The sequence below is a fragment of the Lotus japonicus genome, chromosome 5, assembly GCF_012489685.1.
Source record: "Lotus japonicus ecotype B-129 chromosome 5, LjGifu_v1.2".
Lineage (NCBI taxonomy): Eukaryota > Viridiplantae > Streptophyta > Magnoliopsida > Fabales > Fabaceae > Lotus > Lotus japonicus.
In genome coordinates, this window is record NC_080045.1 from 22195185 (window position 1) to 22209234 (window position 14050).

The 14050-nt window shown below is 41.2% G+C and overlaps 1 protein-coding gene across 1 annotated transcript in view; it reads right to left on the reverse strand.

Annotated features, from left to right (window-relative positions):
* LOC130719314 (AUGMIN subunit 1) overlaps positions 1-14050 on the reverse strand; it is a 54187-nt gene that overhangs the window by 16220 nt on the left and 23917 nt on the right. The window contains exon 2 of the mRNA XM_057569937.1: positions 11459-11468. Coding sequence (XP_057425920.1) covers positions 11459-11468 — 10 coding nt within the window. The remainder of the gene's footprint in view (positions 1-11458; positions 11469-14050) is intronic.

Genomic DNA, 14050 nt, shown 5'->3' on the forward strand with positions numbered 1-14050 from the left:
CAGATGAGGAGCTTCTGGCGGCCTTTGAGAAGAAAAATAACGTCTCCTTTCCCCCTCGAATAAATTTGAAAGGCGACAAGGCGTCTCTGTTGAGAATCCAGGCCCCTTGGCGAGGAGGATCCTCGCCCTTCCCCGAAAAGGTTAAATTCCAGCGAGCCTTCAGGGACGATTCCAGCCCAACACGATCTTGTCAACGACTCATTTTCCTGTCCAACAGTTATCTCGTCGCCGCTTGGTCCAAACCTGACGTCTTCCGCCAACGCCCCTGCTCCACCTGCTCATACTTCCACCCTCTCCTCAGGGTCCGTGAGTCGGGGACTCCCGTATTCTTTAACTCTGATATCAGCTCAAATGGCGCGAATGGATGAAGTTGTTAAGCAGCGTTGTTTGGATAATGTCTCTGAAGGGGCTAAGGCGGGAGTGCTCCATGCGTTCCACTACTATAGGCGCTCCGCCTAGGATGCTGACGAGTTACGATCCGAAGTGGCGCGCCTCCGCGCACTCAATTCTTAACTTGCTGAGGATCGCGAAGTGTTCGCCGCTCAACTAATCGCCAAGGAAAACTCCTTTTCCAAAGAGCTAGCCGAGCAGTCTGCTCGTGCTGAAGTTAGCTTGGAGTTTCGAGATAGGACGATTTCTGAATTGGAGAAAACCCTTGCAGAGCTGCGGCAGGAGGCGCAGCTAGAATCGAGCGCGAAAGCATACCAAATAGCTTTGACAGAGGCCGACCTTGAAAACCTTCGATCTAACCTGGCGAAGAAATATGATCTTCTATCCTCAGCGAAGACTCAAGCCCATCTTGACGTAAGGCCTTAGAAGAAAGATTGAGGTCAGAGGCTGCTATCGCTGCCGTTTCTGAACGCGGCCGAGGCTTCTTCCTCGCCAAAGCCCAAGTCGAACATCTCCATCCTGTGATTGATCTCAGCTAGATGGGGGCATTTAAGAGGGTTACACCCACAGGATTAGTTGGGCCTGACGATCCTCCAGGCTTCGTCGCCGAGCGTTTCTTGACGGAAGAACACGTAGAGCCAACTCAAAATGTTAGGAGTCCTTAGATTATCCTTGTTATCTTTGTACCAAGGGCCTCCCTTTTTTTTTCTTTCTACTGAGAACCCCAAGTTTTTACTGCTTTTGCTAGGAGTCTTAATTGTACGCCTCCCGCCGGGAGATAAACTTTGCGGGACGTTCCTCTTAGGGAATTTCAAACGTCTGCCCAAGTGCTTCTTTTCCACGTTCCAACGGTTTACTGTTGACCACTGGCCACGAACGCTCAAGCCTTTATTGCAAGTCGCTCCTTTTCTAAGAAAAACTCCTCGAGAAACTGCTCCAGCAATAACTTCAGGAGACTGAACCGGGCTTATAAATAAGAACCGAAACGCAACAATCTTCACATCTCATCTGCTTTCTAAAACTTCAAGGAAGTGGCATCCTACATTGCCTGTTTGGAAGAGCTCAGAAAGAAAGCTTTTGATGAAGATCTTTTCATCAACGTTAGGCATCCGGAGGATCCCAACGTTTACGACCTGACCAACAAGCTGCTGGGAATGGATTTGAGTCCAGAGATGGACGCTATCCTCATAAATTTCCTCTGCTTCATGGAAAAGATTCAAGAGCTCTACCGGCGGGAGCTGGATCTGCTGGAGGAGATATGAGCAGTGAAAACAGCTCTGGAGACGGCGGAAGAAGGTCCTGAGAAGCTGGAGCTGAGCCGAAGACTGTGCAACCTAAAGTACAGGCAATGTCGTTTGGAGCATGAGAGGACAGAGCAACGCAAAGAATGTAGGAAAATGAGAAGAGATCCTCCCTTTTGAATGTATAAAGTCAAATATTTGAATAAAAGTTTTGTTTCCTGAATTGTTTTGACGTGCATCATTATGAATCATACGAGCAAACAAATTACCGAGTTTGTAAATCGTCACGACACAAGCAGATAAATGAAGGAATAAATGAGCGAAGGATAGTTAAGCGGACGAAGCGGGCGGCCCATTACTTATCTTCGCCTTTCGTTGATCGCCGCTTAGCACGTGTTTTCAGTGCTAGTCTCCCAGTTTTGCGTGAATAATTTTCAAGAGTGTGCTATGTATAACTAAGACTTTCGCTCGGTATTTTACCAATATTTCCCGTAAGAGCAGGTGCGGCCCCTCCAGCCTTATTAGGTGGGGACTTACAGTTGCTCGAGGCCCAATGGCCATATGAGTTTACTCGAGACTTTTGGCCTAGTTAAAAAATGCTTCCCGCGTTTCAGGAAGACTCGACTCGCCCAAATTTCGGGGAGGTTCTTTGGATAAGGAGCTTTATTCGCGCACGCCGCCAACGAGTGGCGACGGGAAGCTCATCCACACACGCCGCCTGCATGGGCTACGGTCAGCGCCGGACTTTCCGGAGCGATCCCCAGACATCAAGGTCGTGTTGGGATCGCTACCTTCAGGGAATTTTTCCCACCAGGCTGCCGTCTCAGTTCGATAGTTAGGAGTATTGCTAAGAATATCCTTTTGTGTTTGATTTGTTTAAATTTTTACATCGAGGGATGCCTCGTTAAAATCTCTCGTGTCGGAGAAAAAGAGTGCATCTTTATTTTGGTCCTTGCTTTTTGGTCTCCTTTTCAATCAGAGTATTACTCCCAGCATCCTGTCTTCCTCGCCTTCTTTGCCTTCTCTATCGTGGCGAGGGATCTATCCCTGCCCTTCCTCGCGATTGGCGGGCCGAGCTGACTTCGTTGGTCTTCTGTCCCCATCCCTCTGTTGCTCGGCCTCCCTCTTGTTACCCCTTCCTTGTGCTATTTTCTTTCCTTCCTTCCCGGTCTGACGATGAGTTTCTCCCTTTCCTACCTTCCGAGGGGGCCAAGCAAATGCAGGCGGCTCCCCACAAACAGTTCCTCTTTTCCCCCAATTGAAGAGGTCATCGTTATCTTCTACTAGTTCACTCAAGCGTTGTTCTTGGTCCTTGGTGAGTCTGGGCTCGATTACAAGTATTTCTCCTGGTAGCGTTCATGTCCCAGTCCTCGTCATACCACTCATTATCCTTTTGAGCGTAGAGCTTGCCTTCTCTTATCCTACGAGATTCTTCGTCCTGATTCCTCCCCTTCCTTTCGTCGCCGTCGCTCTGGCTCTTGTTCGCCTTCACCGCCTTCAGACGTCCCAATCTCGTGGCACTTGTGCCCGTCGCCAGCTTCTTTTCTGCCATACAGGTTGAGGCAATGGCTACGACACTTCCTCGCCCCCTTTTGGTCTACTGCCAGTTTCCCTATCCTTCCGCAAAGTAGGGAATACTTTACCGCAAGGTGGGCCGTAGATATCACTGCATGGAGGCGAATTAAGGTACCTCGCCCTATGATGACGTTATAAGTTGCCGCGACTTGCAGGACCAGATATTTTATCCTCAAGAGCTCGACGTCCTCGCCCACTCCGAAAACTGTATCCAGCTCTACGTAGCCACGTACCTGAACTTGCTTCCCGGAGAAACCTACCAAACTTCCCGCGTATGGCTTTAAATCCTTGTCCGTCAGCCCCATCTGTCTGAATGCGTCCTCAAAGATTATATCCGCCGAGCTGCCCTGGTCTAAAAGGACCCTCTGTACATTGAAACCTTTTATTCTTACCATTACTACTACCGGATCGTCCGTATGGGCCTTGATTCCCTCGAAATCCGCGGTCGATATCACTATGTCTGGATGTGGGCACCCAAATGGTCTTGGATACACCTGTACCGATGCTTTCGCCCCCACTGTCTCCCGACCCGCCGCCGATACGTCGTTGCAAACTTGGAAACCTCCAGCGATTGTGTTCGTTGCTTCAACTGTTCCTCCGCCCTCGCCGCTATCAACATCTTCAAATTCCTTCCCCTTCGCCTCTTGCGGCCGTTTCACCCTGATCAGCTGCCTAATCCGACCCTTCAGAAGGAAACAGTCTATGGTGTTATGGCCCTCTCGGTTGTGGTACTAACACCACCTCGACGGATTCCTCGCCTCGGTTCTAGGGTCCTTTCTGCACTCGCCGAATTTGTTCATGTTCTCAATTTCTGCCTCGAGAAGTAACTTTGCTAACTCCTTGTTTGAGCATCCCTGCGACCTCATTCGCTGGCTTACCTTCGCTTCTCGGCGAGGGCACCAGTGCTTTCTATACCTCGTTTTCGGGCGGAGTAGCTATCCTTTATTCTTCTTTATGAACCGGCCAGCTTCCCCAAACCTCTGCTCGCGACTTGCTTCCTTGTCTTGTATCCTTTTCCTTGCCAGCGACACCTTTGCCGCTCGCTCGCCCTTCCTCTTGTACGCTTCAATTTCCTCTTTTAAGATGTAGTCCTGTGCTCGGGCGCAGACTTCCACCATTGAGCATGCGAGCTCCCTACTCAGCTCGCAATAAAACTCTCCCCGGGACATACCGCCTTTGAAAGCGCACACACACACGCGTAGCTGCAATTCCTCGAACCTCGCGGATATGGCACTGTATCGTTTCACATATTATTCCAAGGTTTCACGTTCCTCCTGCCGAATATCAAACAGATCCTCGATCGTCCTCGCAGAGAAATGTTCAAGGAATTTTGATGAGAAATCACGGAACTTAGCTATGGATCCTGGAGGCAGATTCGTGAACCATTCCTTTGTCGCGCCTCGAAACGTTGATGGAAGCATCCTACATTTCACAGCTTCAGAAACCGCGTACTTCGCCATCTTCGCATCAAAACGAGACATATGATCCTTTGGACTGGTTTGTCCGTCGTACGCCTCCAACACGAGGTTCGTCATGTCGTCCGGTACAGTCACCTCTCGTACTGCTGCCGAGAAAGGCTTGGTTCCGGCCGTAGCTGCAGCTTCCTCCTCCTCTTGATTCCACTGCCGGAGGTGATAGTACCTCAACTGCTCCTGTAAACATTCATTTTGCATCTTCAAGTCGCCACTTAGCGCTCGACGTGCTTCTGCACAGCGATTTCTATCGCGCCTTGCGGTGCGGGGGGAAGAGACGTCGTTGCCACGTCGTTGGCGAGGCGTCTCCATCAAACTTCTCTAATGAAAACGAAAATTCCGCCAAAAACCTTCGAATTACGGAGAATCTCTTGGAGGATCGAACTTTTCGGAATCAAATCGCAATAACTCGAGAACCAACTCCGGATGAGGAGAATCGTACAGAAAATCAAGCTTCATTCCACTGAATCACAATCCACATAGTCTGGGAATAGAAATCTACTGATTCCCACAGACGGCGCCAAATGTTCCGTGCTAGAACATAGAGAGGGAAGGTAGTACCCAAAGTGTGAGGAAAGTGATGTGAATGCTTAGAGAGAGAAACTCTAACAGCTTAGAGAGAGAAAATATGACTGAATTTCAATGCTATTATTTCTAAAATGAGCTAAGAGTCCTTTACAATTGGTATTCTCCTCCTATTTATAGAGGTGGAGTTGAGCTTTGGCGCCTCTAACCTATCCAAATGGGCTAGTTGGGCCTCGGGAAGGGAGGCCCAAGGTTATGGCGCGTCTCCCGCCCAAGGTCAGGTCTCCTGGGCGAGGGACCCTGGGGTCTCGCCCAGTCCAATCGCACTTTTGGTCCCCCAAGAATGCTATATGTGCAATCGGGGTCCCTAAACTTCAAAAATCCCATAATGCATCCCCAACGTTAATCTTCGTTACAACTTTGGTCCCTCTTAACTTTTCCATCCAAAAACTAACGATTTCTGGAAAATCCAGAAACATTCATTCACTTCTTCATCTTCTTCATTTATCATTCCATTATCATCATCATGTTCTTCAATTTTTTTCCAGAAAGAAAGGGAAGAAAAAATAACCAAATTCAAAAATCCCTAACTCACCCAAAATCCCAAGCAACATTATCAACCAAAACCCTCAAACATTAGATAAAATTACCAAATCCAAAAACCTTAATTTAGATCCCTCCCCAAACGGTGGGTTCGGAAGACAATAGAATCACCCAATCCATCATCACACTCACATTAAAATTCACCCATATTTTACTCATTAATTTCTAAAAAGCAAATCTTTAACATAACGAAACCCATTTCAAAAGAAAATAGAAAGGTAACCAGAAAAACCCCATTCAGATCATTTATTGTTCTTCTTCCAACCTCGTTCAGCAAAAAGCAGAAATGTATAATCCTCTCTATTTGTTTTTTACTTCTCCGTTTCTGTTTTTTCTTCTCTGTAGCTTCTCGTGTTTTTCTGTTTTTCAATGTTTCCTTGTTCCTTTGTTTGTACTGAATTGATAGTAACGGGTCTTTCCCTTTACTACATTGATTATACATTATCTTTTGATTTTCAAAAAAAAATCTGGGTTTAAATTGCTTTATCAAGATTTAATTGGGTTTATGATTTGGGGATTTTTCGATGGTGGTTGTTTGTACTTTTTATGATGATGAGAAGATGATAGAAGAATGATGAAGATTTTGAAGATTGAGCAAGAAGATGAATAAATCTGGAGAAAATTTGAGGTTTGACTTTTTTGGATTTGAATCACTTTGATTTTCTGGATTTTTTTATAAAGAGATGAAAATGATGGAAGGATGTATGAAGAAGTGAATGCATATTTCTGGATTTTCCAGAAATCGTTAGTTTTTGGATGGAAAAGTTAAGAGGACCAAAGTTGTTAAAGAAGATTTAACGTTGGGGATGTATTATGGGATTTTTGAAGTTTAGGGACCCCAATTGCACATATAGCATTCGTGGAGGACCAAAAGTGTGATTAAGCTTTAATTAAATAAGACAATAATAAATAGGGTGAGTTATGATTGTATGTTGTGACAAAAAAGTAGAATGATTTTTCTTTTCTTGGAGGAAAAATGGATGAATTTGGGGTGCCATGTTGAAAACCATTATGATCAATCAATATATATTAGAAAAGAAGAACTTCTATCTGGCTGATTTAGTGACGTGTCATTCTCACGTTAATTCTCATATAAAAAATTCCACGTGTCATTTTCACGTTAATTCTCATAAAAAAATATATTTTTAAATTTTAGATTTGATTAGGAGTATTAATTAATTTTTATGGTATTTTTATTGAATTTTAGGATTTTTAATTAATTCAAGATTTTATGAGTTTTTATTGTCATTTGCTAGATTTTGATAGTTTTTATCTATATTTATTTAGTACATTTTTAAATTTTAGATTTGATTAGGATTTAGGTTGTTTATTTCATGATTTTTTTTTTTTGGTACATATCATGAAAAGAAAAGAAAACTAAGGCCTCACTGAGGCAACTCCCATGGCATCAGCCAACAATAGAAAACTCATCCCCTCAAGAGGTTGATCAATAGTCACCAAGTTGGTATTCTGACTTGCTCCAAATTTAGCCAAGAAATCCGCGCACGCATTACCCTCCCTTAGGGTGTGGTAGAGCTCCACTCGCCAATCTCGCCCCAATAAATCCTTGATATCCCACACAAGAGACGCATACACATGAGTTGAACCCGGATCTGATGCAACAAGAGTAACAGCATCCAACGAATCAGACTGGCACTCCACCCTTCGAGCACCCCTATCCCAAGCCAAACGCAACCCATGGTAGATAGCCAGAAGCTCAAGGTGTAGGATGTTAGTATCATCCAAGTAGCCATAGAAGCCACCCTGCCACTGTCCCAAGCTGCTGCGGAAACAACCCCCAAACCCACCACGTCTTGGATCATCTCTCACACTTCCATCAACATTAATCATGAAGCTAGTTGCATCACGCGGAAGCCAACGGACAAGCCTTGGAACCGTCGGAGACCCACTGACCTCGCCATAACACCGCCCCAAATCATTAGCCATGGCAGAAATATTTGCAGCAATGCAGTGTAGGTTTGGCTGGGTAGTCTCGAAGCAAAACGCATCCTAGATTTGATTAGGATTTAGGTTGTTTATTTCATGATTTTATCTTAATTTATCTTATTATTTATTTTTTAAGTATTAATTAATTTTTATGGTGTTTTTATTGAATTTTCGGATTTTTAATTAATTCAGGATTTTATGAGTTTTTATTGTGATTTGCTAGATTTTTGTAGTTTTTATCTATCATATTTATTACCTTTTTAAAATTTTAGATTTGATTAGGATTTAGGTTGTTTATTTCTTGATTTTTTCTTAATTTATCTTATTATTTATTTAATGTTAATTTCAAGAAATATTTTATTTTATTTTAGAGTTATTTTTAGAGTATAAATTAATTAAGATTTAGGTTGTTTATTTTTATCTTAAAATTAATTAATTCTCTAAAAAAATCTCACGTGTCATTCTCAGGTTAATTCTCATAAAAAAAAAAAAAATTCACGTGTCATTCCATTTGATAGATTCTCTTATGTTGTGTCTTGAAACCGAATTTTAAAAGATTTGCCCTAATTATCTAAGATTTACCTAGATTAGTCATTACTAAATTTATTTCCAAAACAAATCTTGAAACCATTTTTATTATCTCTTTAAATTAGGAAAAGTCTCAAGCCTAATTTACTACATATTTACAGGAATATCTTGATTTCTCCTTTTATTCTTTCTCATGATTCACAATGAAAAAAAATGTAATGCTGAGATTATAATCCATTAAAATTTAAAAGATTTTTCCTAATTATCTAAGATACTGCATCAGTCATCTCCTCCTCTATATATTAATATATATTAGAAAAGAATTAGATAACTTATCTTTTGTCCAAATTATCTAAGATTTAAACAGACACGCATAATCACATTCATGATTAATTAATATATAAAAAACAATAGCATAATTCATTGATAGCGTATCTGCAAGTGTACAGATTGCTCGAAGTAATAAAAAGATCGAACCACAAGGATTGCGTAGTTTATACTCTAAATTAACTAAACTTAGAATGATAGGACGTAAAAATAAAAATACAAATAAAGAGATGATTGATTTTTCGTAAGTAACTTAACTGCAATAAAATTAAAGAAAGCAAATAACACTGTTGAAATGAATTCAATTTAAAAGCGCGCTAGGGATCCTGATTTCATTAACCTTTTCCCAATGTATCTCCCCAATCAGTTATAATTATGTATCAAATTAAGTTTCAAGGTGCTAAGCCTAATTGTCCACTTATCAATTCCTTGCATAAGTGTCCCTTCCAATTAGTTAGTGATAGCTAATTCCTTAGTACCTAATTCTAATTAATCAGAGATAAAAGTTCAATTTAGATCAGGAAAACACAAGCAATTTGTTACCCTTATCCCTAAGGTGTAAAGACCCTTGCTCAATTCCTCCCCAAATCCTTAAATTCTACCAATTTTCCAGTTGCATAGAAAATAGTGTGACAAACTATTGCAATAGAAAGTATCAATTAAAATAGATGAAAAATTCATAAACTAAAATAGAAATCATAATCATAACTGGAACTTGGTTCAAAACATAGTTTAAAGGAAAACTAGATCAATCACCCTAACACAAAGGGAGTTTAGCCTGACATAGTCATGGAAACAAATCAAAATTCAAGCCAAACCTCAAAATCTTGACAAAGAACCAAGTAAGCTCTAAGCAAAAACCAAAAAACGCAGCTCTCCAAGTTCTAACGTGAAAAAGTCTCTAAATTAGGTTTAAAACGCACTTAAATAGAGTTTGACAGATATTTCGCGCAAATGCGCGAACTTCGTGAAGGAACTCGCGCAAAACTGGCGCAAAATTTTCCAGCAGCTACTTCCTTGGCGCGTCTGCGCGAAATGCAACAGGAAATTGGTGCAGAACTGGCGCAAAGAAATCCAGATTGCTCCAGGCTTCGAGATTCTTGGCTCTCTCCCTTGATTTGCTCATTGATTCCACATCTTCTCCTAAAATAACAATAATAATAAAGGAAAACAATTAAAAACCAATAATAGAGATTAAGTAGAAGATATAGTAAGATACCGAATTCAAATAACTTGATTAAATCCTAATGAAATCTATAAAAATAACATAAAAAATATAGAAAAATACTAAAACTAAATGAAAACATTAAAATGCATGAACTAAGCCTAAAGTGTCCTAAAATGACCGAAATATCCTAAAAACTATATTAAACTACATGCAAATAAACCAGGAAAATAGCCTTAAATCCCGGGTCATCACACCCCTATACTCAACGACAGCTTGTCCTCAAGGTCAATAAAACATTTCAAAGTAAGATGCTATTATACATATTTTCACAAAAGATGCATGAGATGAGTTCCTCAAAATAGTTCATGCAGAGAATCAAGCTTAAAAAAACTAAGTAACCTTCAGTAAGTGCAAACAAGAATTATAGAAAATACCAAGATGTGGGGTTTCACATTTTATTCCTATTTCCCCAACCCCATATTGAGAATGCACTAATGATGACCAACAGTTTTATTTTATTCTGAGCACACACAAGTTTCCTTTCTTTTTCAATTTAGCTTTTTCCCAACCCTTCACAGTTATTACCAACTCAGGGCGAAACTTTTCTTTTATTTAACAAGGTCAGAATATGATTGGGGGTATGCTCAGTGGTGCAAATACTTCCCATTCCCTTACTCACATTCTTTCCCTATTTTTTTTCATTTTTAGAACTTTAGCTTTACTTTCACATGTGTGCCTCTTTTGTAACCTCAGAGCCAAAAAGAGTGTAGACTCAATATAAAGATTAAAAGGAAAACTACATATTTTATGCATTATCCCCACTAACCTGGAATCTTAATAACCTTACTGCACTTTTCCAAAACTCACTCAAGTCTTTATCACCCAACTCTCCACATGTTCCACAAGTTTCACTCACACTCATGCAACAAACACTTTTTATTATATGAACTAGCATCAAACTCAGAATAAATATTAAAAACAACAAGCATTATTCAAGCACAAAAGTGTGAATACCATGAATCTAAGGCATGTGCAAACTAGTGTGTGCAATCTAAATAACTAAATGCTAAATGCATGATCATGAAATTAAATGAAAGATGAGTGGTTCAGTAAAACCCCCTGTACTCAGATTGGGTGCAATCAGTGATAGCACAAGGACTCTGTCAGCTGGACCCTCCAGCTCAATTCTGATCATGTAAATCACTTAGTCCTTGTAAAAATGAACACACAATTAAACTACCACAATTATAACTCAAATAACTCATGAGAATACTAAGACTCAACAGAAAATAAAGACTCAAACTAAAAAGCATATATTTTTTTTGTTTTTTTTTTAAAAAAAACTTTTGGCGTAATTGCGCCATATTTCACACAGTAGCCCAGGCAAAACTCGCGCAAAATTTTCCAGAACCACGTATGGCCGCGCATTTGCGCGACAAGGGAGGAGATTCTCGCGCAAAAAATTCCAGAATGGTTTCCAGTTGCGCATTTGCGCGAACTTATAACTGGGAACCGCGCAGAATCCGCGCAGGAAATTCCAGAAACGTTTTCTATCATTTTTTTTTCAAAACTAACACTACGAAACCGGAAATAAAAAAAAGAAAAATTATTAAAATTAAGAAAGCAAAACGATAATGAAATTAAAACTAAAACTACCGCTTGGGTTGTCTCCCAAGAAGCACAATTTATAGTCTTTTTTAGACTTCACCGGACTAAGAATTCTATCCGGGGTTTACCCCATAGTGCATTGCACTTCCAGGTTCTTTAAACTCAGCACACATTTTCACCATGTTCTTGCAAGCAATCTCAAAAGCGTGAACACAGTTATTCAATTTGGAGTTAAAAGGGATAGGAGGTTTCTCATCTTTCTTATGTTTTGGCTTCCATATGAAGGACTCTCCTTTCGCTTTCTCCTCTTTCAGCTCCATGTTGGCCACAACGCTTTCAAGATGAACTGGTTCAGCTTGATTTCCCAGGTTCTCCTCTTTCTGCTCTGAGTTGACAACCATGCTCATGGAGTAGAGTTTCTCAGTTTGGTCGCTCTGCGTGTTTTTCTTTTTCTTCTTATTTGATGCTCCAGCTTTTTCTTTAAGGAAGAACTGCTTCAACTTCTCATCACTCCACTCGTCCATCATCTCTACCAAGAATGCATCATTCTTCTCAATTTGCTTTGGCTTCAGGTCAAATATGGTGAAAGTGATTTTCTCATCAGCTACCCTTAAAGATATTGTTCCTTTTCCCACATTTATTTTCGCTTGTGAAGTGGCTAGGATCGGTCTTCCCAGAATCAATGGTATTTTAGAGTCCTCGTCCATATCAATTATCACAAAATCCACCGGGAACTCAAACTCTCCTACTCTCACTAGCACATCTTCAACAACTCCCCAAGGAGTCACCATGGAGCGGTCTGCTAGTTGAAGCATCATCATTGTTGGCTTCAGCTCTCCAACATTAAGTCGCTCGAACATTGATAGGGGCATCAAGTTGACGCTTGCCCCCAAATCACATAAAGCTCTCACTTCCTTTGAAGCCCCAAAATTAACAGGTAGAGTGAAACTGCCTGGGTCCCTTCGTTTAGGTGGAAGCTTCTTTTGCAGAATAGCGCTACACTCCTCAGTAAGCTCAACGATGTCATTCTCTTCACTCAACTTCCTTTTCTTAGAAAGTATCTCCTTCATGAACTTGGCATATTGAGGCATCTTTTCTAAAACTTCAGAGAATGGGAGGTCTACACGCAACTTTTTAAACATAGAAACGAACTTGGAGAATTGCTTCTCCAACCTCCTCTTTGCTATCTTAGTGGGGAAAGGGGGAAAAGGAACTTTTGTAAACTTATTACTTTCTAAATCTACTTTTCTCTCTTTCACTATCCTATCTTCACTCTGTTCTTTTTCCTTACTTATCACTTCAGATTCACTTTTATTCCCAGTCTCACTCTTATTCTTTTCATTATTTTTTTTCTTTTCAATTTCATGCATAACTTTTCCACTTCTTAGAGTAACAACAGAAATATTCTCCCTAGGATTAGGCACAGTGTTACTAGGAAACATACCTGGAGGTCCCTCAGATAATTGTTTGGAAATTTGACCGACCTGATTCTCCAAATTTTTGATCGAAGCCTCCTGATTCTTAAAGTTATTTCTGGATTCATTGATGAAGCTATCTGTCGACACTTGAAGCTTGCTAGTAGCTTGTGCCAGTTCTCCCACAATCTCTTCCAGGCTCTTCTTTCCACTTCCTTGCTCTTGAGAGGACGGAGGTTTTTGATCTTGACTATAACCCCTTTCATTAGAGTACTGCCTCGAATTTCCAGACTTGTCTTGATCTCTCCATGAGAAGTTAGGGTGATTCCTCCAACCCGGATTGTAGGTATTTGAGTAAGGGTTGTTTTGAGGATTACCCATTGCCTTCACTTCCTCGTCAACATCAGAATCTTCAACACTTGGTTTCCGACCGTCCAAACGTTGTACTATGACATCCATCTTTTGTGACAACTTCCTGTTGGAGGCGAGAACATCATCATTTGTTCCAACTTCATGCACACTTTCCCGGTTCTCTCTATCATAGTTTGACTGTGAAGATCTAGTGGCCAAATTGTCGATGATCTCAAGAGCTCTGTGTGCAGGCAATGAATCAAATGCACTATTAGCTGCTGCGTCCAACATACCTCTCGCGTACTCACGCAGTGATGAGTAGAATTTGTCAACTTGTTCACCAGCAGAAATATTATGACCTGGACACTTTCTCAGAAGTTCTTGGAAACGCTCCCAAGCCTCATACAAATTTTCAGATTTACTTTGTCTAAATGCATAAATTTCCTGCTTCGCCTTTCTGATGCGTGTGGATGGAAAGAATTTGGCGATAAATTTTTCCGCCAAGTCCTCCCATGTTTGAATGCTATTAGGGGGTTGTGACCTCAACCAATCTTCTGCAGCATCCTTCAAAGTATAGTGAAAAAGAATCATCCGCACTGTATTCAAGCTGACTTCACGCCTTTTCAGGGACTCACAATGTCTGGTGAATCTGTCCATGTGAGCATGCGGATCCTCAGTAGCTTTACCTCCAAACTGATGCTGGCTCACCAACTGAATGTAATGATGTGGAATCTGAAAGTTGTCTGGTATGTCTGCTGGAAGGACAACGCTGCCCTCATATGTGTAGTTCATACGAGGGGCAGTGATTTCCCTCAATGTTCTCTGAGCCTCACGTTCAGCTTCTTCTTCTTTCTGGTGAAGGATCCGAGCTTCAACTTTAGCTTCCACTCTCGCTTCATA